Consider the following 22,480-nt stretch of genomic DNA (forward strand, 5'->3'; position numbering starts at 1 on the left):
CCCTCCCTTCCTTTCTTTCTAACAAAATCAACAAAAACCTATCCACGGATAAGGATTTAAAAAAAAAAAATGCATGTTCCATTCAACAGGAGAGATAGAGCCTGTGACTGCACTTCTCACAAACCCCAGGTGATGCTGACAAGGCAGGTCCATGAACAATATTCTGAGGAGCAAAACCACCCCTAAGCTCTGATGCCTCCTGGTATTTCTGGAGATCTTCCTTACGGTGCCCCTAAAGGACTTGCCAACCAAACTCATTGATAAACCACAGCCAATGGCAAAATCACAGTCTTTATCCACTTTGAGCATTTGAGCAAAGTTCTGTTTAAATTCTGCTGAAATTGGAGAGAGAGGATATCAACTGACAAAGGATGTCAACTATTTGGAAAAGCTGTTGTGTCCATCAGAAGCTGTAGATGTTGTGGGTTGTTGTGAAATTGCTTTTCAATTTAAGTGCTTTCTGGGCCAGAGAAACAACTCTCACTTCTAAAAGTAAAATCAAGCGTTCCAAACCGGGAAATACAGAAAGGATTTCTCCGAATATGGGAGTTAATCATGTAACTATAAGCTTTCTTTCGGTCTCAAATCACTAGAGGAGAGGATGTATATAGAACCAAGGAGAAATGACAAATCTTCCTGCCCAGTGAAAGGCATTAAGAACACATCAACACTGTCTACTTAATCGGTCCTGACTCAGTGGCTGGAAACCAGCTGGCTTGTGAGTGAGACAGAGAAAATCGGAGCAGACAGGGGTGAAGGTAAACGTCCAGGGGTGCTTTGGATGTCAGAGACCGGAAGATCTGGAACTGCAGACAAGGTTCTGGAGCAGCCTGACTTCAAACCATGAATCTTCAAAGACACAAATGCCCTACTCAAGGATGGTCAAGGGACCAAGGTCAGATTCCTCAGCGATGTCTGATCAGAAGGATTAGTGAGAACGGCCCCTTATGAAATATCCACAGCCCAGTCCTCAAGCTTTGTTCCACATTAGTATCACCTGGGAAGCTTTAAACACCAAACCCTCCCTCTCTCTCCCCGCCCTCTGCAATCCACCATACTCAGGCACCCCCTCCCCCCCCTCACATACACACATCAATTGAATCATGATCTCTGGGTTTAGGGTCCAGGCACCCTTAATTTTCAAAGTTCCTCATGTGGTTCCCCAGGTGGCTTCAATGTGTAGCCAAATGTGAGAACCACCGGCACAGCCTTTCAGTGTCCTCACTCATAGCATGAAAGAATCCCTCTGGACCAATGCTTCACCCTGTCGGTGTTAAATCACCGTAGGGAGACTGTTCAAAGTACTGATGCCAGCAGCATCCCTGGGAATTCTGGCTAATTTGTGGGGCCTAGGGACCAGTATTTGTAACAGCTTTCCAGGTGATTCTAAAGTGCATGTGGGTAGGTAACTACTGGCCCAGGGGTGAGTGCGTATGTGCATGTGTGTATTTGCCAAAATTCCTTCTATTGCTTACATTTTAAGCATCAATGACATCAAGGCTAAAAATGCATCTTAGACTTTTTGCAAAGGTGGATCTCTCATCTTTAACGTGAAATCAGGGATCTCTAACTTTGGAAAGGTCCATAAATTCCCTTAAATCCTATGCAAAATGTGGGGTGAATACGGATATTCACATATATGTATATTTTCTAAGGAGAATGTCCTTAACTTTAATCAAGATTCTCTAAAGATTTAATGCTATTAAATACAATTATGTGGTTTCTGGTTTAGTAAATTTAAGAAAATTCAAGAATGAATGGAAAATAAATTTGATCCCAGTGGCATATTAACTATAATTTTGAATCTGCAGCACACCCACTCCACTGAGCTGTGTCTATCCTAATTGCAGGTTTAGTCCACACTATATGCAGCCTATCCTTTGAAAAGGGAGATGGATGTGAAGATTTCAGACCCAAATATCAAAGTGGAAGCCCCGTCACAGACTGGGGTCAGTACTTGGCTGTCTGTTAGAGCTCATAATGAGAAACTACTTCCCCTTGTAAGGAGACTGTCCACTCAGACTCTTTGGACCAGGGGTCCTCAAACTTTTTAAAGTGGGGGCCAGATCACGGTCCCTCAGAGAGCTGGAGGGCCGGACTATATGAACTACTAATTCCTACTGTAGCACCTCGGCTGCGCTCACTGCCCAAAAAACCTGGCGGGCCGGATCAGACTCCTCTGCAGGCCGCATGTGGCCCGCGGGCCGTAGTTTGAAGACGCCTGCTTTGGACTCATGATCCTGCTGGGTTAGGATATTAAGATTTTCTAGTCCCAACTACAGTTACCTTTATGCCCCAGTTTGAAACCCGGGTTTCTTTCTAACAACCCTGTCTCTGGGAAACATACTGAACCATTCTATTCCTCATGTGAAATGGGACCAATATAAATAATTTTAAAATTGCTGTAAAGAATAAGTAAGAAAAACACATAAAATGCTCAGCAAAACACTTGGCACAGAGCAAGATCCAATCATGAGAGGTTATATCACTGTCATTACTGATGTCCTATTATTAATACCTTAGTGACCTGTCCAAGTCGCAAAATTTCCCTGAGCTTCATTTATTGTTTCATACCACAAGGGGAGTGAGCCCTGCTCACAGTTGCAGTGATGACCGAGCAGAAGAGCAGACGGTGTATTGCTATTCCATGGCAACTCATCATCTACCCAGCCATCGCCAGAGCACAGGAAAGCGTCACCCTACAACCCACACAGAACCCCTACCCTGAAGTGTTGGGGTTTTTTTGTGTGTTTGTTTGTTTTGCTGTGTTTGTTTGTTTTGAGATTCTAACAGTTGAGAAGTTTTTACAATGACTGCAGCAATTTCTTATCACATCGCATCCCAGTTGGCCTAAACCTCCCCCCACATGGGCTGGCGGGTGACCGGGTGACCGTACACCACAACCTCCCTTTCAGGTAAGGGGTTTCTGCCAACCACTCTCTAAATCACAGATGCCCTAAATCCGTGGTGGGCAAACTGTGGCTTGCGAGCCACATGCGGCTCTTTGGCCCCTTGAGTGTGGCTCTTCCACAAAATACCACAGCCTGAGCGAGTCTATTTTGAAGAAGTGGTGTTAGAAGAAGTTGAAGTTTAAAAAATGTGACTCTCAAAACAAATTTCAATAATTGTACTGTATTTGGCTCTGGTGACTAATGAGTTTGCCGACCACTGCCCTAAATGAACAGCCCTCCTCTGGGCGGACACGCATTGGTGGAGTCTCCACCACACCAATCCCTCCACAGGGGGCAGTCCCCAGACTCCCACAAGCCCAGCTGCCCATCAGTCTGACAGCATGGGCTCCTCGACCTGCCCCACGAGAGCAGCGACATCACCGACACCTCTCAGTATCTGAGCAGAGACCCACGGCACTCAGCGCCCACTTACCTGGCGGCGGCTTGGCTGTGCGCACAGGGGTGTAGTGGTTTTTGGAGGTGGATCTGACCGGCGTGCTCTCCTTGGGGGAGGTATCGATGGCCGAGATCGTTTCTCTTTCACAGTGTGCTATGGGGATTGGTCCCTGTTGTCTCAAGATGTCAGCCAGAGCCCTAAACGGGAGGAGACAACATAGTGAGGTTCCCTGGACAAATGTGCAGCCACGAAGGCCTCTGACGTGCAGAGGCGGGAGGAGAGGGGCCGGGGCACCCAACTCACAGCCTCTGCCTTCCCCGGGGCTGGGCTCAATGGGAATGCAGGCTAGAGGTTGCCATGCTGGACAACCAGAACTCTGAGCCCTTTCAAAATACTGGCTTCCCCTACCCCACTTCCCGCTGTATCTAGGGCCACTGGCCAGTGGCCGTCACTGCAGCCGGACTGACACCGTGGGCCTCACGTTCAAGCAGCAGGTTGCTGATATCAGACTGAACACTTCCCTATTGAAAAACACGCACCCAGTAGCATGTGCTCTATTCTGGTGACCCAAAGAAATGTATGATTTAGCTGCCATGACAGGATGTACAGATGAAAAGGTATGGGAACACATGGGTGGTACAGAAGGAACACAACTGGAGCCTGAAGGGGAGAGCCATTGCCGGTGCAGGGAGGGAGATGCGCAGGAAGGAGAGACGTGGGGAGCGGCTGCTGGTGCTGCAGAGGCCGCTCCTTCTGCAAGAGGCCAGCGACCCACGAGAAGCTTCCCTCATAGATTCACTCCACACGGAGCCTCATCATCCAAACCCACATTCACTGAGCACTCAGCCCTCATCTGGCCCTGCAGAGACAGAGGCAAACAGGACCCAGCCCCGGCCCTAGGAGGGCTCACAACTCAGGGGAAATCACCCCACAGCCTGGTTTCAAACAGCACTCACTCTGGAGTGTGACATAGGAGATAGGCAGTGCGGACTGAAAACAGAGACACACAGGGGTACTATGGAGAGACAAGGGTGAGTGTGGACAGCATCAAGGGTCCACCATTTGGATATTGTCCCACTGGGGCCAGGTCCCCTGGTCTGAGGGAACCCCTGTCTTGCATAAGCTGGGCAAGAGCTCTTCCATCTACTCTGGGTGTCCCTGCGGTGTGAGGCGAGGCGACACAGCCAGCCCAGCCCGGCCCCAGGCAGCTCCCACACTCTGTCCCCTTGGGGAGTGACAACCATGGCAGTTTAAAAGCACGTCTGAGAGCGGTTTGCTTCCTTCCATTCTGCTGCCTCTGACACGCTGACCCTTCCTGGGAGAAGAGCATCAAACCGGCAATCTTATCATTCGGTGGCATTTACACAGCAATTTCCAATTTTCCAACTGCTTTCCCCTCGCCTCGCCGCTTTCTTTCCTCCAGTGGGAAAGGAAGGCAGGCACACGCCACCCCACATACACACTCACTGCAGGGGACCCAGCAGTGAGGGAGGACACACAAGCTCACTAGCTTGGTAAAGGAGGTTCAGGCAGACCTGAGATTCAGGGCCTGGGAATAAGGGAAAAATTGCCTTGATAGTTCAAGAGATTTGAGTTCTAATCCCAACTCTGCCACTGATGAGCTGTGAGCCTTTGGGAAGATCTGTTCATCTCTAGCATTGCAATGTATAGAGAACAAACAGACTGACAGCTATCAGAGGGAAGGGGGGCTGTGAGGCTGGGTGGAAAAGGTGAAGGGATTAGGCAAAACAATAACAACAAAAAACAACAACTCATAGAGACAGAAAAGTGCATGCTGATGACCTAAGGGGAAGGAGTTAGGGGAGGAAGTAGAAGATGTGGGAATATAAGGAAGATAAATGGGGATGGAAAGAGACTGGACTTGAGGTGGTAGACACATAATACAATATGTAGATGACGTATTACAGAATTCTACACATCAAATCTCTCTAATTTTATTAACCAATGCCAACCCAAAAATAAATAAATAGATAAATAAATAAATAAATAAATAAAATTTAAAAGTAATATTTCCCCCCTATTAGCAAAACAAGGGTTTACAGAAGTAGGATCTCTAACATGCCTTCTAATTTCAAAATGTGATAAATATTTTGTTTTGTTTTTTAAGCCACACACATGTGCAAGTTACCAGATTCCTTCATCCTGCTGTTGATCAACCTCACCTTCCCACTACCTTTCCATAGAAAGAAAATAATGAGCTAAAAGTTATAGCAGAAATATAGACCGATGGAATAGAACTGAGAGCCCAAATGATTTTCAACAAGGGTCTCAAGATAACTCAATGGGGAAAGAACAGTTTCTTTAAGAAATGGTGGTTGGACAACTAGATATTTGCAGGTAAAAGAATAAACTTGGACTCTTAATTAACACCATATATAAAAATTAACTCATAACAGATCATAGGTCTAAATACTAGAGCTAAAACTGTAAACTCTTAGAAAATATGGAAATAAATCTGTGTGCCATACATTTGGCAGTGGTTTCTTAGATATGACATCAATAGCACAAGCAACAGAAGAAAAAAAGATACATTGGACTTCATCAAAATTAAAAACTTTTCTAACCCTGACCGGTGTGGTTCAGGCCTTAGAGCGTCAGCCCAAGCACCAGAGTCATGGGTTCTATTCTCAGCCAAGGGCATGTACCTGGGGTGCAGGTTCATGGAGGAGGCAGCCAACTGATGTGTCTCTCTCACACAGGTCTCTCTCTCTCTCTCTCTCTCTCTCTCTCTCTCTCTCTCTCTCTCTCTCTCTCTCTTCTTCCTTTTTCTTTCTCTTTCTCCCCCTTCCTCCCTCCTTTCCAGTCTCTCTAAAAATCACTGGGAAAATATGCTCAGGTGAAGATTAACAAAAATAAAAATAAAAACCTCTACATCAGAAGACATTCTCAATAAAATGAAAGATAATCCACAGAAGGGAAAAATATTTGTCAATCATATTTCTGATAAGAGACATATCCAGGCTACATAAAAAATCCTTCAAATTCAGCAATCCAAAACCAAGAACCCAGTTTAAAAATGGACAAAGGATATAAAGAGACATTTCTCTAAAGAAGGTAAACATGGAGAGCAGTTCAACATCATTAGTCATCAGGAAAATGGAGATGGAAACCACAGTGAGGTGTCCCTTCAGAGCCACTAAAACAGCTGTAGCCAAATGTTGGAGAGGACGTAGAGAAATTAGGGCCTTCTGAAGCTGCTGGTAGGAATGTAAATTGGTGCAGGCCCTTTGGTAAAGAGTTTAGCAGTTCCTCAAAATGTTAAGCATAGTTACCATATGGCCCAGCAAATCACACTCCTAGGCATGTACTCAAGAGAAATGGAAACAGATGTCCACATAAAAGTTGTGTATAAAGGTTTATACGGCATTGTTAATAATTAGAGGCCCAGTGCATGAAAATTCATACACTGGAGGGGGAGTCCCTCAGCCCGCCCTGCCCCCTCTCACAGTCCAGGAGCCCTTGGGGGTGGGAGGCAACCCGGCGATCAGGGGATACCACTGCAGGTAGCAGAAGCCTTGGCCAGTTCTGGTTACCTGAGCTTCAGGCAGCCCTGGGCAGCTGGGCATCTGCCAACTGAGACTTTCCTGTGTCTCAGGCTAGCCCTGGGTGGCAGGGGAGAAAGCGGGGGAGGGGGGGGGGAGCGCTGAGGGGATTGGGAAACTCTGAAGGTGGATGAGACCAGCCTTGCTGTGTGCCTGCTGCCCTAGCGGGGCTGAAGGGAGTGAGTGCCACCATCTTGTGGCTATGGATACCACCATGTTTGAGGGCATGGTAGTCAATTAGCACTTTCATTTCTTATAGGCTGTGGGCGCTGCCATCTTTGAGGGCAGGACATTCAATTAGCATATTCCCTCCTTATTGGCTGTGGGTGCCGCCATCTTTTGCGACAGCATGAGGATCAATTAGCATATTCCCTCTTTATTAGATAGGGTAGCCAAAAAGTGAAAACAACCTAAGTGTACCTCAACTGCTGAGTAGATAAACGAAACGTGGTGTATTCACACAATGGTAATTATTCAGCCTTAAAAAGCGATGCAGAACTGACACATGCTACAACATAAATAAACTGTGAAAGCATCATGCTAAGTGCAAGAAAGCAGTCACAAAAAACCACATGTTGAATGACTCCACTTTTATAAAATGTCCAGATTAGGCAGATCCACAGAGGTAGAAAGTCAATTTGTGGTGACCAGGGGCTAGGGGAGTGGAAATGAAAAGTGACTGACAATAGGTATAAGGTTTCTTCTGGGGAAAGTGAAATGTTTTAAAATTAGATAGTAATGAAAGGTAGCTGGACAACTCTAAATGTATCAAAATGACTTTAAAGTTTAAGGACAAATTATACTGTATTTACCAAGAAAGGTTTATATTATTTTTCCTTCTTTCTTTGCCTTGTGGACTCCTACTGTCTGGTGCCCATGAAGGAGTATGGATTCTCATGGTTAAGTCACTGCTTTTGGTAAGCCAAGTCGGAGTCCACATCAGTCGTTTTCCAAGGTGATTATGGACAATGGCAACGTCCAAAGACAGTTTTGTTGTCACCACTGGGGAGAGACGTGCTACTGGCATCTGGTGGGGAGAGGCCAGGAGTGCTGCTAGCCATCCTTCAACACACAGAACACCCAGAGCAAAGAACTGTATGGCCCACAGTGTCATCATGGCAGGGCAAAAAACCTTGGTTTACATCTACACAGCACTAGATGAAATGGGTTTATTCAGACTCAACGCAATCTAGTCTCACAGGTATCTAATGAGCAGCCCATACCAAGATCTGATCTGGGCTAGGCTCTGGGGCACAGTGGAGCTGGGCATACAGAAACCACGTCCTGAGGAGGGCCCATGTCTGTCGGGGCCAGCAGTGCATCCTCAGGTCCTGACTCACAGCCCAGCTGTAGTACTTCCAGCCCAGCCTCACCTGTGTCCCTATGGACAGTGGAAATGCCATTTCAGAGTAGATTTGCTCAGAGGCTCATTGGCAAATGAAGATATGGCAGCGAAGACATTCCTGAGTTCACCTCTCCCAAGATGGGGAGTCTCCCGGTGCCCACCTCCCAAGAGGCTCTGCAGGACTGGGGCTCCAAAGACTGAGGGGTGAGTGAAGATGCCTTCCTGGAGACCACCAGGAGAGTGAGCTTTACCTGGGGTAGTCACCTGTCTCCTGAAGATGATGGCTTGCACTGTATCTTCTTCAAATGCCCAGTTGGCGGGGCTGAGCTGGACAGCACCACCAAAGAGAAGGGACATGCTGGAGAAGGTTCTCTGAAGAGCCAGGCTATCTGAGGGTCCCAGGGTGGCCACCCCAGCCTGAGTGCTTCCCTGACCCCTGAACTCCATTCTCCAAGATTATCCTTTCCCAGGTTGTGTCCTTAGGCGCAACCCCTCTGCCAGCCCTCCCTCTTCTTACCTCCCCTCGCCCTCCCTCAGCTTCTCAGCTCCGACCTCCCTCCTTGTTCCCATTCCTCTCCATCTTCCATACCCTTCTCTCCAGGGTTCTTGATAAATATTATTCTAATTCTGAACGTGTGATCCCAGCCTCACCTAATTAATTTGGATGCGCCAGAGGAAATGGGTTAAGGCCTGAGCTACTTTCTAACCGCAGGAAAAAAAAAATGGTCACTGAGGAACAAGGAAGCAGATTCTGTAAAAGAGTAGAAGCAGTTTTCAGATCCGAAGGTGAGAGAGAGACAGATAGTCAGTGACAAGCAGAAAGACAGGACAGAAGGAGAGACAGAGAGAAAGGAAGCAGGTGGAAAGACATGGAAAGACGGAAAGAGAATGAACACATCAGAGACCCAGAGGCAGAGAGAGAGAGAATTCAGGATAAAGGAATGAGAGAAAGAGAGATAGACAAGGAGACAGAGAAAGAAGGGGGACAGAATCAGAGGGACAGTGACAAGTAGGTAGAAAGAGGAAATGAGAAGCAGTCAAAGGGAAATTCAGATAAAAAAGTGATTCAGAAGGAGAGAGGCATTCAGAAGGAATGAGAATCAGATGGGGAGAGACAGAGATGGGCAAGTGAGATGCGAGGACAGGTTCCCAGCCAAGCACCTCACATACAGACCACAGCCCTGTCCAATTTAAGAAGTTGAAGACTCTTGCTCATTGTCCTGCTTGCTCCAATCTCCCTCTTCCCCAGGGCCACTTTTATGGCAATATCTGGATATATCAAATAAAAATACATTTTGCCTGAATCATCTGGATAATTGTCATGGTCCTCCGCTCCCTCCAGCATGTGGACTCCGTGGCTTGCTCCGGGGCAGGCGAGGAGAGTGATCACCTGGGCAGCAGGTCTGAGCAGGGAAAACTGTCATTCTGATCATTGAAACCGGGGAAACGAGTCCTTCAGCACGGCTGCCTACTAACCATCTGCGTAACTGCAATGCCATCTTATGCTGGATAACATTTAGTTTCTAAAAGTGGTCACTTTCCCTATGTAGGGTGATGCCTTCCTAACCCTGTGACCTTTGTAGCTATGATTACCCCCATTTTCAACAACAAACTGAGGCTCTGACTAACCCTAGGATGAGAGCACGATGGGACAGACATTTGAAGCCAGCGCCTGGGACTTGAGTCTGGGTGTCCTGCTCCTAGGACTGCCTGTTATGGACAATTCACTTTCTGTGAATCGCAGGCTGAACGTGTCCTCTTGGCCTTGCCAGCTAGATCTGCTCAGTTAGTAATTCCTGTTGACATTCGGGCATGGTGAAACAAATAGTAAATGAGTGACTCAGGTCAAGACCAGTTATTTAGTTGCCTAAAACCTTGGTTACTATTGTCAGTGGTCCCAAGGCCATGGAAGTGTGTTTGAATTTCCTAGGTGTTGAGTTATCTTGACACCAGGGACCAAGCCCAATCAACATTCTGATGTGCTGGCACCTGCATTCAAGGCATGAAATCTTTCTTAAAATAGCAAATGATTCCCCTTACAATAGGAACATAAACAGCCCTGCTCATAACTTTGCTCCATGCTCTTGTCTGCTTGGGAAATTAAAAGCTATCATTTAATAAGCAATTACTATGTGCCAGAAACTTGTACGTGCATATTATATAACCCTCAAAACAACCTTATATGGCAGGTGCTGCATTTTACTGCTGAGAAAAACTACGATTTTCAGAGATTTGCTTTCTTTCCCAAAGTCACACAACTTGTAAATGGTAAATCTAGATTTCAAACATGGGCAGGTTAAGATTACAAAGGCTGGCTTTATATCATTGAATTATCCATTCAACCATTCATTCATCCATCCAATGCTCCATCCATCCATTCATCCATCCATCATTCTAACCCTCCATCACTTAATCACATCTGTTTGTTTTTTGGGTTTTTGGGTTTTTGTTTTTTGGGTGTTTTTTTTTTTTACCTAATATGTCCTTGCAATGGTCTCTGAACACAAGGTTTTAGAGTGTTCGATCTTTAGTGGAAATATCTACCCTGACAGAACTCAGAATTCAGCTATTCCCAACTGCTCAGTCCTATTCACTTCAGTGAGTCACCAACATCAACAGCTTTGAAAATTTGTACACTGTTTTACCAGGCAACATTTCTGTCAAATGAAATCAGGGTAGAGCAACCATATACTTCACTAGGCCTTTGCTCTGCATAAGACCCAAGTGAGGAATCCTGCTCTCCAGGCTTCACGGAGTTTCCAAGTTTAAAAACAGATGTGGAAAAAGGGGCCACATAAAAACACCTTGGAAAATTTTGTCACAATTTTCAGGGAACAAATGGAAAAACTTAGGTTCTCCCAAATTAAGTGAGGAACCTGGGGATCCTTAGTTCATTTGGTAATAAGTGTTTTGTGTGTTTTGTTTTGTTTTTTCATCTGAATTAATACACTTTCCTGCCTCAGCCAAGTCCCTGGATTTCTGAGGCATTTAAGTAACGCAGAATGGGGAATCTAAGTCCAGCGAGTAATCAGTAAGTTTTCCTCTGCCGAGAGCAAGGCAAGCCGGTGAGTTTAGAGCCCCAATCACACACGTTCTCCACCCTCTCTTTTTCGGGGGCAGGAAGCAGTCTAGGCTGCTGGGTACACATGACAGAAGGCCAGAGAGATGAACAAGCTATTCTGGTTCACGTTCTTATTCCTCAGGACTAATGAGAACACTCTTGTTTTTGAAGAATATTCTAAAAGCATTCCTGCCAAATTAAGTAGAGCACACTGGATATGATTTTTTTTTTTTTTTTAAAGAAGGCAAGGTCCTTCTGTGAGTGGGCCACCGGTCTAATCTTTCGTTCTCTTCACAGAGAAAACCAAGCAAAATGCAGACAACCTAGAAGCTATTCATATAAAAACTGCGAGACAAACCGTGGAAGGACTTGTTTTCTTTTAAGTAAGTCCCCGATAGCTACTTCTTTAAGTAGAGTGCAGACATTCTATTTCAGTTAAGTCAAGTTTGGTTGTGTGAATCCCAGCTAACTGAGTTTTCACGTGGCACTAACACCCCAGGAGCGACCTTTGTCCTCTTTAACCTCATCCTCATCCTCCGGGCAGCCGGGGTGCTCTCAATATCTGCAAGATGCACTCCGGACCAGAGAAGTGAATATATTTTTAATACACACAGTCCAAAGAGAATGCATTCATTTAGTTCCCCTTATCCCTGGTTCTCTCGCAGGCCGCTTGAAAAACACAGCTGCCCGCTTTGTGTGTGCACAAGACCGCGCTGCTCATACAGAGAGGCTGGCTCCGAGGGGCTGCGGCGCTCTCCTTTGTTGTGGTAACAATGTGTGTGCATCTGCATGGAGCAGTTCCGCAGGTCTGAGCTGTCCCGGCACAATTGGAATTCATCATGGCCAATACACATCGCAGAACTCGGCGAGGGAAGGGAAGACTCGGGCGCCTGCTTTGTGTTTCAGGCCAGCCCGGAAGTCATTCCATCCTGATGGGCACCCTTCCCGGGGCCGCCACAGGATGGCCGGCCAGTCCAGGAGCTAGGCAGAGAGGGAATGTGGTCCTCTGGGGCCCCATGCATCACAAATAGCATCATCTCCACACACCCTATTCTTGCCTTCTCCATCATGGGAAAATTCATCCAGGACTGGGAAATTCAGTTGCATCAATAACAAGCCCAGACTTTTCAGAAACATTTGGACTGTCTGTCTGAGAATGAATTAAAGATGTGGATGTATCAAATGCAGCTCCCACTTGTTCCAAATAAAATGCTACCGAGATTTGTTCTAGCACTTGGACAGACAAGTGATAGATGAGTTAATAAATGTACCTGATGCTGCTGCTGTTGATGTTGCTGTTGGTGTCACCTTGATTTGCTCTGGGCACAGACCTGAATCTATAGGTGAGGCAAAATGAGGTGGTTAAGCCTAGTGGTTAAACACAAGGATTCTGAAGGCAGTGTGCCTACCTACCTAGGTCTGAATAACGACCACGTGGTATATACAGTGTCAAAGATCATTAGCTAGCTACTAAGTACCCTGTGCTTCTGTTTCTACATTGAAAAAAATGAGGCCAAAATAAGAAGGCCAAAAATAATGTCTACCTCTCAGCGTTATTATGGAGATTAAATGAGTTAATTTCTGTAGAGCAATTAGAACAGAACGTGGCAGCAATAAGCACTATGTAAGTAACTGATTAACAAATACATCCAAATATAACTCCCGGTGTGCACATAGGCCCAGCCTATAGGGCCATGACAAAGCACCTGTAGAAGAGGGTAGTCTTAGAGGACTCAGTGATGCCAGATGGCAAAACTCTTGGTGTGGACTGGGAGACACATGGCATAGGTGTGGCCATGGGACATGCTGGAAGGGACCACCCACATCCAATATTTTCTACTCAAGCCCACAGACAGAACTGCATCTGGTCATACGGCAGTTTGTGCTGAACATGAACTTGGACTTTGTGAGCCAAGTGCAAAGAGAGTGTCTGTTTGCTTCTTTCTGTGAGGCCATCAGAGATCATGCTTTCAGCAGTGTGCAAGGATGCTTCGAGATGAAGTCCCAGGGAAAGGCAAAGGGATGGATTTTATTGGTCCATAAAAGGGAAAATGGATCAAACTGGCCAGGGCAACATTTTCTGCAAAGGATTCAGTTACTTTTTTCTTCATTCTTCCTACCTCCCTTTTTCATACTTTTTTCTTTTCCTCTCATTTCTGCTGCTTTGATTCCCTCCCCTCCCCTCCCCTCCCCTCCCCTCCCCTCCCCTCCCCTCCCCTCCCCTCCCCTCCCCTCCCCTCCCCTCCCTCCCCCTCCCCTCCCCTCCCCTCCCCTCCCCTCCCCTCCCCTCCCCTCCCCTCCCTCCCTCCCTCCCTCCCTCCTCCCTCCCTCCCTCCCTCCCTCCCTTCCTTCCTTCCTTCCTTCCTTCCTTCCTTCTTAAAAACATGATAAGCCCTACCTGAGTAACTCAGTTGATTGAGCATTGTCCTGTGCACCAAAAGGTTGCCAGTTCAATTCCCAGTCAGGGCATATAACTGGGTTGTGGGTTTGGTCTTTGGTTGGGACACATACAGAGGGCAACTAATTGACATTTCCCTCTCACATTGATATTTCTGTTTCTCTCTTCTTTCCTCTCTCTAAGCATGTTCTTGGGGGAGGATTTTTTTTTTTTTTTTAATTATAAACACCATTGTCATTTCCAAACACAGTACCTTCATATCAATGTAACCATTGGAAGGGTGAGGTGGATGAGAAAAGACCACCCAAAATCCTCTCCACTTTAATTGATTAAGTCACTCATTGTCAAGCATATTCATGGAGCACCTACCCTGTGCCAAGTACTGTTCTAGTCAATACAGGAGTAAACAAAATTGGCAAACCCATTTGTCCTCTTGACATGGTGGTAAAGAAGACGGACTGGTGCCGATGGCTGGAGACTGACCAATTTCCCCTAAAAAGTCTTCAGATGATAAAATTGTGTTTGAATGACTGAGACCCACACGTTGTTGTTGGCAACATCACTGGGGGTTTCCCTGTAAAATTATGACCCCATTTCTGTATGGACAACTTTGCACAGACACGAAGACTTAAAACCATATCTCATGGGAAGCAGACTTGTAACTAGGGATGTTGACCCAGGAGAAGGAAGACTGAAGGGGCCATTCCAAAAGACATCTTGTTGTCTTACAGGAAAAAGGATACATTCCCTCTGGGTGGCCTCGTTGGACAGACCTCATGCCAGCAAAGTCAATGTTGCCCCGCTCCCCCCATGAAAACTAACTAGAATTGCATCCTAAGAACAGAATAAACTGCCTCAAGGTTTGGGGGATCCCCCACTCCAGATGCATGAGTGTGTGAGAAGGGGGATCTGGTGTCCAGAGGGAGAGGCACTAAAACACCTCCTAAGTCCCTTCCAGTCATGAGTCTGGATCGCATTCTTGTGACTGAGTGTGCAAGGAAAATGCATCTTCTCCCGCCCCCAGGGCTGTTGACTGGAAAGTAGATCTTCAGATGTAGACTCTTATCCTGAACCTCCCAGGTATGCCGAGGTCAGAATGCACCAAAAAAGAACACGCCTCCACAACGGGGTAGCCCCCGTCCCACCGCCAGGCTGCCAGACCAAGGCAGGGCTAAGATCATGGGGACAGAACATGACAGAAGTGCAATTAGCCTGCCTCCTATTCAGCCCCCAGCAAATGCTCTGAGGAAAAGACAGGTGGATGACAAGTCCAAATGTGAGAACAGGGCTTCGCTAGGTGTCCTTCAAGAGCCACATAAGCAAGCAAAGGGAGACAGGTCCAAGTCCTTTCTCTAAGGGACCCAGGACTATAGAAATACATCCAGACAGGTCCCACAATAGGTGCGATCCTGTTTTTTCCATCCAAACGGTGGAATTGAAGACAGAGCTGTATGTGTGAGCAGGCTCCTCAGGCGGCAAAGGCCAATGAGAAAGAACAGAGAGAGCAAAGACAGAGCTCACTGTCGCCCTGTTCCCCAGAGACAGGGCACATGTTGCTAAGTCTGCCCCCAGGTTCCTGACCTCTCCTACCGGGCTGGTCATCCTGGGGCAGGAGAGAAGGAGGCAATACCCTCATTCCGGGTCTGAGGCATCATCTGTAACAGAATTCACCATGCCCAAAGGGAGAGGGTTTCTGGATTCTAAAAACTTAGAAATACAAAAGAAAAGAAACAAGAGGGAAAATTAGCAGGAGACTAAGGAGGAATGAAAAAGGGAATTGAAGGCAGCCTACAGTCAAGCATCACCATCTGAGCAGAAATGGGGGGAGCCTAATCCCAATCAATGAGACAGACATGGAAACTACAAAACACTTTAAGTAAATGCATCTTTACTGCTTCCTGAGCCATTGCAGGATTATAAACTGGGCTTTAAAAAAAGAGAGAGAAAAACACCTATCTTTGGAGTCTTTGGAGAGCCGCTTTACTGACTAGATAAGAATGACTCGTAATTAGCAGGCCAATTGTCCATGGCGGAGCCTGCTTGAAGACAATCTGTCCTTCTGCTCAGTGCCTCTTGTCCTGCGCAATCTTTGCAGCCCTGTCTGAGCTATTAGTCCGTTCATCAGAGCTTTTTATCTGACAGAAAAAAGAAAAACAACTTTGTCCCGGTCCAATTTGGAGAAGATTTGCGTGTGCAGTGTCCGAGTTGATGCGGCTACAGCAGGACAAGTTCAAGAAGGAGACCACAGGGAGAGCGGAAAGGAACACAGCCCAACAGGAGTGAGCAGGAATCAAAAGGAGGACAGATGGAGAAAGGAGAGACAGTGGTGGACAGAGATGCCGAAAGGAACAAGAAGGAACATTTTAATGATGTGACTTAAAAGACAGGGAGAAGTGACAGATCCTCTCTGCAAATGCTTGGGGATGGGGGAGGAGGGGCTGGCACGGAGATGGGGAAGAGCCGGCTGCTGCTTCTCTGAGCACAGAAGCGCTGTCTGATTTCCCAAAGCATAAAAAGCCTTCCAAGCTAATGGGGTAGCCTTCCTAGGGAAGTTCAGGCAAATTGCTCAGGAGGCAGGGGTAAGTCAGGGAGGGCCAACTGCTAGTCCAGTGGTGGGCAAACTCATTAGTCAACGGAGCCAAATATCAACAGGACAACAGTCGCATTTCTTTTGAGAGCCAAATTTTTTAAACTTCAACTTCTTCTAACGCCACTTCTTCAACATAGTCTCGCCCAGGCCGTGGTATTTTGTGGAAGAGCCACACTCAAGGGGCCAAAAAGCTGCATGTGGCTTGCGAGCCACAGTTTGCCGACCACAGGGCTAGTCCAACAGGGACCTGGGATGCGGAGTCCTGGGAGAGCGGGCTAGACCTCGTGTTGGGGAGGGGGATTAACATGATCCTGCCCTGCTCAGCAAAGCAGCCAGAAGTCAGAGTTCCTACCGATGGGGTCTGAGGCCGACCCCCAGACGGGGAAGAAAAGCTCTCCTGGCAACTTCTTTGTCGTTATGGGGTTCAGCCCCCTCCCTGCCCAGTGCCTAGAGATCACATACATTCCCAGGACCTCAGAAAGCTCTGGAACACACCCTCCGATGCCATTGAAAAGGAACAGGCACCTCTATCCCAGGCACTCCCTCTCAGAGTTCCGGTCCCTCCTCGCTGCAGCAGCAACACCCAAGGAAGAGCGAAGAGGTGGCTACGGATGGGAGGCAGACCTCCCAGAAGAAGACATTTGGCTAAGGGAACCACAGAGATGTCTAGAGGACAGATGTCCTAAGTAATGAGGCTTTAATGCCGGAGCTAATGGGAACAGTACACGAGACCAAATGCCAAAAAAGCAAGAAATATAAAGCGAGCGTTTGGGAAGCTGCAGAAAATAGCGACTCTCCTCCCAACCAGCAGGGAGCAGGGCCAAGGCTGGGCCACTGGGGCCTGGTCGGGACTCGGACTCCCTGAGTCTCGAGAAGGGGACAGCAGCTCCCACAAGGAGGACCCAGGGCTCTCCTGTCCTCTGACTGGGAGTAGGAATGAGCCAGGGTGGGGGCTGAAACCCTGTTCAAGAATGCCATGTCCCACCGAAACCGGTTTGGCTCAGTGGATAGAGCATCAGCCTGTGGAGTGAAAGGTCCCAGGTTCGATTCCAGTCAAGGGCATGTACCTTGGTTGTGGGCACATCCCCAGTAGGGGGTGTGCAGGAGGCAGCTGATCAATGATTCTCTCTCATCGATGTTTCTAACTATCTCTCTCTCTTTCTCTCTGTAAAAAATCAATAAAATATATATTTTTTAAAAAAGAATGCCATGTCCCTGGGGGAGCCAGGGCCACGGTTCCCACCCCCACCTCAACTGGATGAGTGCCCTGGAGCTGCAGGCCAGGCAGTCTGAGCCCTGCCCCTGACCACCACCAAGGTCATCACCACCACTTAGACCGTGAGGACGGAGCTTGAGAGTAAAACCTGGGCTCTCAGGGTTTCCCAGGACACCTTCCTTTTCATGTGCCTTTCAGGTCAGAGGGCTTGAGGGCACAAGAAACAGAAGGAGCAAGGAGCTGGGAAGCAGGGCAGAGAGAACCTTAAGAAAGGGAAAGAACAGAACTAGAGCAGGGAGCAGACGAGAGCTGGCCAGCGTCCTGTGTCTTGTGCACGGTGCTAGCTGGTATAAATGGGGCAGGGAGGGGAGGTGTGATAAATGGGGCTGTTTGGGAGCTGTGCATCTCAGTAACAAAACTGGGAGCGGCCCAAGGTCCATTCTTTCCTCCCCCTGCCCCCCAGACCGCTTTTTCTCTCATCACTCTCAGGAGCTGGGTCTCACGCAGAATTGTCCTGGGGTTCTTTCAATTCTTTGAAAGGGTGTTTAAGGTGCGTGCTGTTTTTTGTTTGTTTGTTTTTTTCATTCTGGTTTTGGTTTTTGCATTTTCTTTGTATTGCCTTTATTACCTTAGCCAATGTAATCCTTTCTTGAAAAAGAGCTGTTTTACCATCTGGGGCTCCTTCACACCCAGCATGCAGTGCTAAGTGAGGGTCACCAGCCCCAAAGGACCCCTGATCAGCAGGTCATTTATCTCCCCATCCCTTCCGGTGACAACCTGTCCCAGGGCACCAGCAGGTGGATCTTTGCTTTCCCAAGTAATCTGAGTATCACTGACTATTTACATGGGGGAAGAGGAGAGCCAGCTGCCCTGCTGGCCCCCAAAGGAGGCAGAGCCCAGCAATGTACTTGAGGTGTGACCTTTAAGAAGTTTAAGTTGACTTCCTCATATGTTAAATCAGCACCTATACTTAGAGGGTGATAGAAGGACACAGCGAGACACCATGAGTCCAGCACTTAGCAGGTGCTGGGTGCGGGGCAGGGAGAAGGGGGCGGGGGAGAAGCCCTGGAGATGGCGTGTTCTTACAGGCATTTCCCTCGCTGTTTCCTGCATTTGGCTTGAGGCCACATCTAACTGGGGTCTCAGGTCCTCCTTGCCTTTGGCTGTCGGGGGTTGCAGAAGAATAAGGTTCTGTAAGGTCCTGGGAGAGGTTCCCCCTCCCTGGCACTTGAGCGGAGGCAAGGGGCTCCCCAGCCACACAGCGGGACTGACTCCACCCAGCGTGACCATGAGTGCCCTTCAGGGACCAAGCAGGGCCAGAGCCTCTGCCCTGGCCCACGCAGTGGGAGCAATGCCAGTGCCCAGCCCCGCATGCACCGCAGGAAGGAGAGTGGGGGGAGGAAGTAAAGCCCTCGCACCCATGGCAGCACAGCCTGCGGCTCTCCCAACTGCAAAAAGGAAAGAGAACTGGCAACACCTGCTGCACCTGAGCGCCTGTCCCCTGCCCTGAAACTCCCTGGACCCACCTGTGCTCCAGGGTGTCATCATTCTGGTCACAGAATGAACTTTGGGGAAGGCCAGGGGCGGCACAATGGGGGCGCATGAGGAATCTGCTGGCAAGGCCCCCTGGAAGCCCATCTTCCTGAGCGTGCCAACATTCTTGCTTCATGGATGGCTGTCTGTCCCAAGTGGTGACCTCATCTGATGCCAAGATGCAGTTGTGATGACATTTAGGTGGATAGAAGAGAAGGCACAGAGACCACTGGCCCTGGCTCCAAGAATGGCCACATGGGTCCCAAAGAAATCACGTCCCGGTGCCCTCAGAACCAAATTAGGAATTCACGTTGAGCTCTCTGCCTACCGTCTCAAGCAGAAATGTGGGAGATTCTCTTTTCAGGCCCCCACCCTTTGAGCTGTGTTCTGCACAGCGTCTCCTTTCTTTCCCCTCTCCCAATTTCTCCCCTGTCTGCCCTGACACAGTAACTCGGCAGGAAGTTGATTTTCTTAAGGCCAGTAATTGTCCCTCCATGGGAGAAGTGGCCCTCAAAGTGATCATCGGGGAGGGGAGAGCGCAGCCTGATGTGCGGGGCTGCTGTTCATTGCCGGACCCCTCTTCTGGGCACCTGCCTTCGGCGGCAGCTCATGCCGCTCCCAGGAAAGTGGGTCTCATTCCTGGAGGCACTTACTTCTGATGAATAACCAGCCCATCACCTATCTCATTCATCCACCTCAGCCCCATGACTTGTTGCTGCTTACACGCATTAAATCTACCCTGAGAGGATACAAATACACTGAGAGGCCAGATTATGATGATCTCTGAACGGGTAATAATCTGGCCACTCCGTGTATATCCAATATAATAAAAGGCTAATATGCAAATTGCCCCCTCGACCAGGAGTTCGACCAGCAGGCAGGCCGGCCAACCTCCCATATCCCCTCCACCTGGCCAGGCTGGCTCAACCCCACCCATGCACGAATTCATGTGCCAGGCCTCTTTACTAAGTGGCCAGATTATTATGCATTCAGAGCTCATAATAATCTGGCCACTCAGTGTATGCTGTCATGACGGAGTCATGACATTCTAGGGGCTCTGAAAGCACTTCCAAGAAGGGAACTGCGGCAGTGTGTTCAGGGAAGAACCAGTGTATCCTCCCAGGGTGACTGCCTAGGAGGACAGCACAACAGGATACCGATGTCTCGTTCTTTCACAGGAAGACTCAGGCACACTGCAGCAAAGGCCCCAAAAGGCATGCCACCGAGATTAAGTTCACGTGATGACTGGACCCAAATGTCCAGCTCAGTCAGCCGTCCAGGCCTGCCTGAAGCTTCTCTGGATCCCTCACCTGTAGTCACCTGTGCTGTCCTAGCCCCGAGCTGAGAAAGGGCAGGACTGGCACTGCGCATGTGCCAGAACTGTCCTGGACATGCAGGAGCCATCCTGGGGGACAAACCCACACTGGCACACAGGCCTCGAGGCGTCGGGTGTCCGCAAAGCTGAGAGTCAGGAATTGGTAGGTCTCAGCGTCCTTGCCCACCTCTGGGAGAGAGTGAACACATTCACAGCCCCAGTTTTTATTTAAGATTTCGGCCCACAGCTTTATTCAGTGACCCGCCACCAGGTTCACAGCTCTCTGGCTTGCACTGCATCTTCCTCCTTCAATGGTCTGCATTGCTCAGATCTTATTAAAGGTTGATGCTTCGACCAAGGGATTGCCCTTTTCAAAGGATATGTGGAGGGACGGCAGGAAAGACCAACGGAAATCATCCTAGTGAATGGGAAAAATGAACGAGGAAAGGCTAAAAAATATAGGGAAGAAAGAGAAGGAAGCTGGCACTCACATCCATAGCCTGCAAGTTATCCGGCAATGACTAAGACATGTGTGTGCAAAGTAGAGCAGACTAGGTTCTCACTGGGCAGAATGAGGTGGAGCATCTCGAAGGAATGCTGGCCTAGGCCACAGATGCCTGGTCCTCTGACCGGCACCCACACCACTCGCTAGGATTCCTGGGCCCTGAACCCCTCCTCCCTGACTTCAGCTGTCTCACTTATAAAATGAGGGAGTAATGTTAAATGACTCGCCTGCAAATAAAAATTATATGATTCTGTAATGGATGAGAGAATACTCCTTTGCCTTTGCAGAACATTCTGCTTTAACTTGTAGAGAAGGAGGAGGAGCCCCGCCGGTGTGGCTCAGGGGTTGAGCGTTGACCTAGGAACCAGGAGGTCACGGTTCGATTCCCAGTCAGGGCACATGCCCGGGTTGTGGGCTCGATCCCCAGTGTGGGGCATGTAGGAGGCAGCCGATCCATGATTCTCTCTCATCATGGATGTTTCTATCTCCCTTTCCTTCCTCTCCTTTCCTCTCTGAAATCAATCAAAACATATTTAAAAAAATAAAGGAGAAGGAGGAGGAGAAGACTAATAACAATAATAACAATAAGAGGAATAATACCAATAATATACAGGGTGAGCAACTGCCCTGGATGGGATTGAAATAACCCCCTCCGAGGGTTTGCTGCTCAACCCTCCCACCAAGCCCTCTTCCCTGTCTGCAGTCTCGGCCAAAGAAGATGCTAAAAATGCGAGGTCATAAACATGACTCGGGGAAAAATAATGGGTTACAGTTTCCCAAGATAGAGAAAAGAGGGAAACAATTAGAGCAGAAGGCATTTTAAAAATGAATTTAACCAAGTCCCCGGTATAGTCTGTCAGAGTCCCCCTCCAAGCCCCAACCATCACCCATCTCAGACCTCTTTTACACAAGCTAAGTTCAAACCACAATTGTGTGGTTCCACAAGATATGTACTGTCAAAAGATATAACAAAAATTGTAAGACAGGATGCACTTGAATTCACCATAATTTCAAAAGTTGATGGTGCACGACCCAGAACAGGGAGTGGAGGAATGGGGGTGGGGAAGGGATGGGGGGGAAGGGGGGGGGGGGGATAAGGTGACATCCAATAGCCCCAGCTGCTGCTGGTTCCAACAAGTGGTGGAGATTCCCACTCACCATGGAGAAGGAGCCAGCGTTCAGAGTTCAGATGAAAAGATCTGTGAAATGGCTCAGAGAAACTAGAAAAAGGAAGCTTCCTTTGGTGCAGTTCCCTTCCTTTCCGGACCCACGGGCTGGGCTGGCTGGGGCCAGTGAATTAACCTCTTTCAATCAGCTCACTTTTTCAGCTGTCTTCACCACTGCTTCCTGCACAATTGATCTGAATCACTGCACAGCCAATCTGACCTCTCATTAAAACACATTGAAAAGAATGCACTGGACTTTTTCTCGACCTGTGCCGGGGCAGCTTAGAACTGTGGGTAAAAACTCTTGGTATCTTAGCAGCAGATTCCTTCAAATGTATGTGTTCTTAGTCCCCCCCACAGGGAAAGAGGGTCAAATGTGCATACCCTCTGAGCTTGGGTTGGGTGGCAGAGGGCATGAAGACAGCAAGTAACACGTACCA

At 48.2% G+C, this 22,480-nt stretch overlaps 1 protein-coding gene across 4 annotated transcripts in view; it reads right to left on the reverse strand.

Moving 5' to 3' along the window:
* The window catches only part of SHISA6 (shisa family member 6), a 292,296-nt gene that overhangs the window by 263,860 nt on the left and 5,956 nt on the right, over nucleotides 1-22,480 (reverse strand). For all 4 annotated transcript variants that reach the window (XM_036452161.2, XM_036452163.2, XM_036452162.2 and 1 more), the window contains one exon: nucleotides 3,385-3,545. In XM_036452161.2, coding sequence (XP_036308054.1) covers nucleotides 3,385-3,545 — 161 coding nt within the window. The remainder of the gene's footprint in view (nucleotides 1-3,384; nucleotides 3,546-22,480) is intronic.

Source organism: Pipistrellus kuhlii, unplaced genomic scaffold, assembly GCF_014108245.1.
Source record: "Pipistrellus kuhlii isolate mPipKuh1 unplaced genomic scaffold, mPipKuh1.p scaffold_m20_p_23, whole genome shotgun sequence".
NCBI lineage: Eukaryota > Metazoa > Chordata > Mammalia > Chiroptera > Vespertilionidae > Pipistrellus > Pipistrellus kuhlii.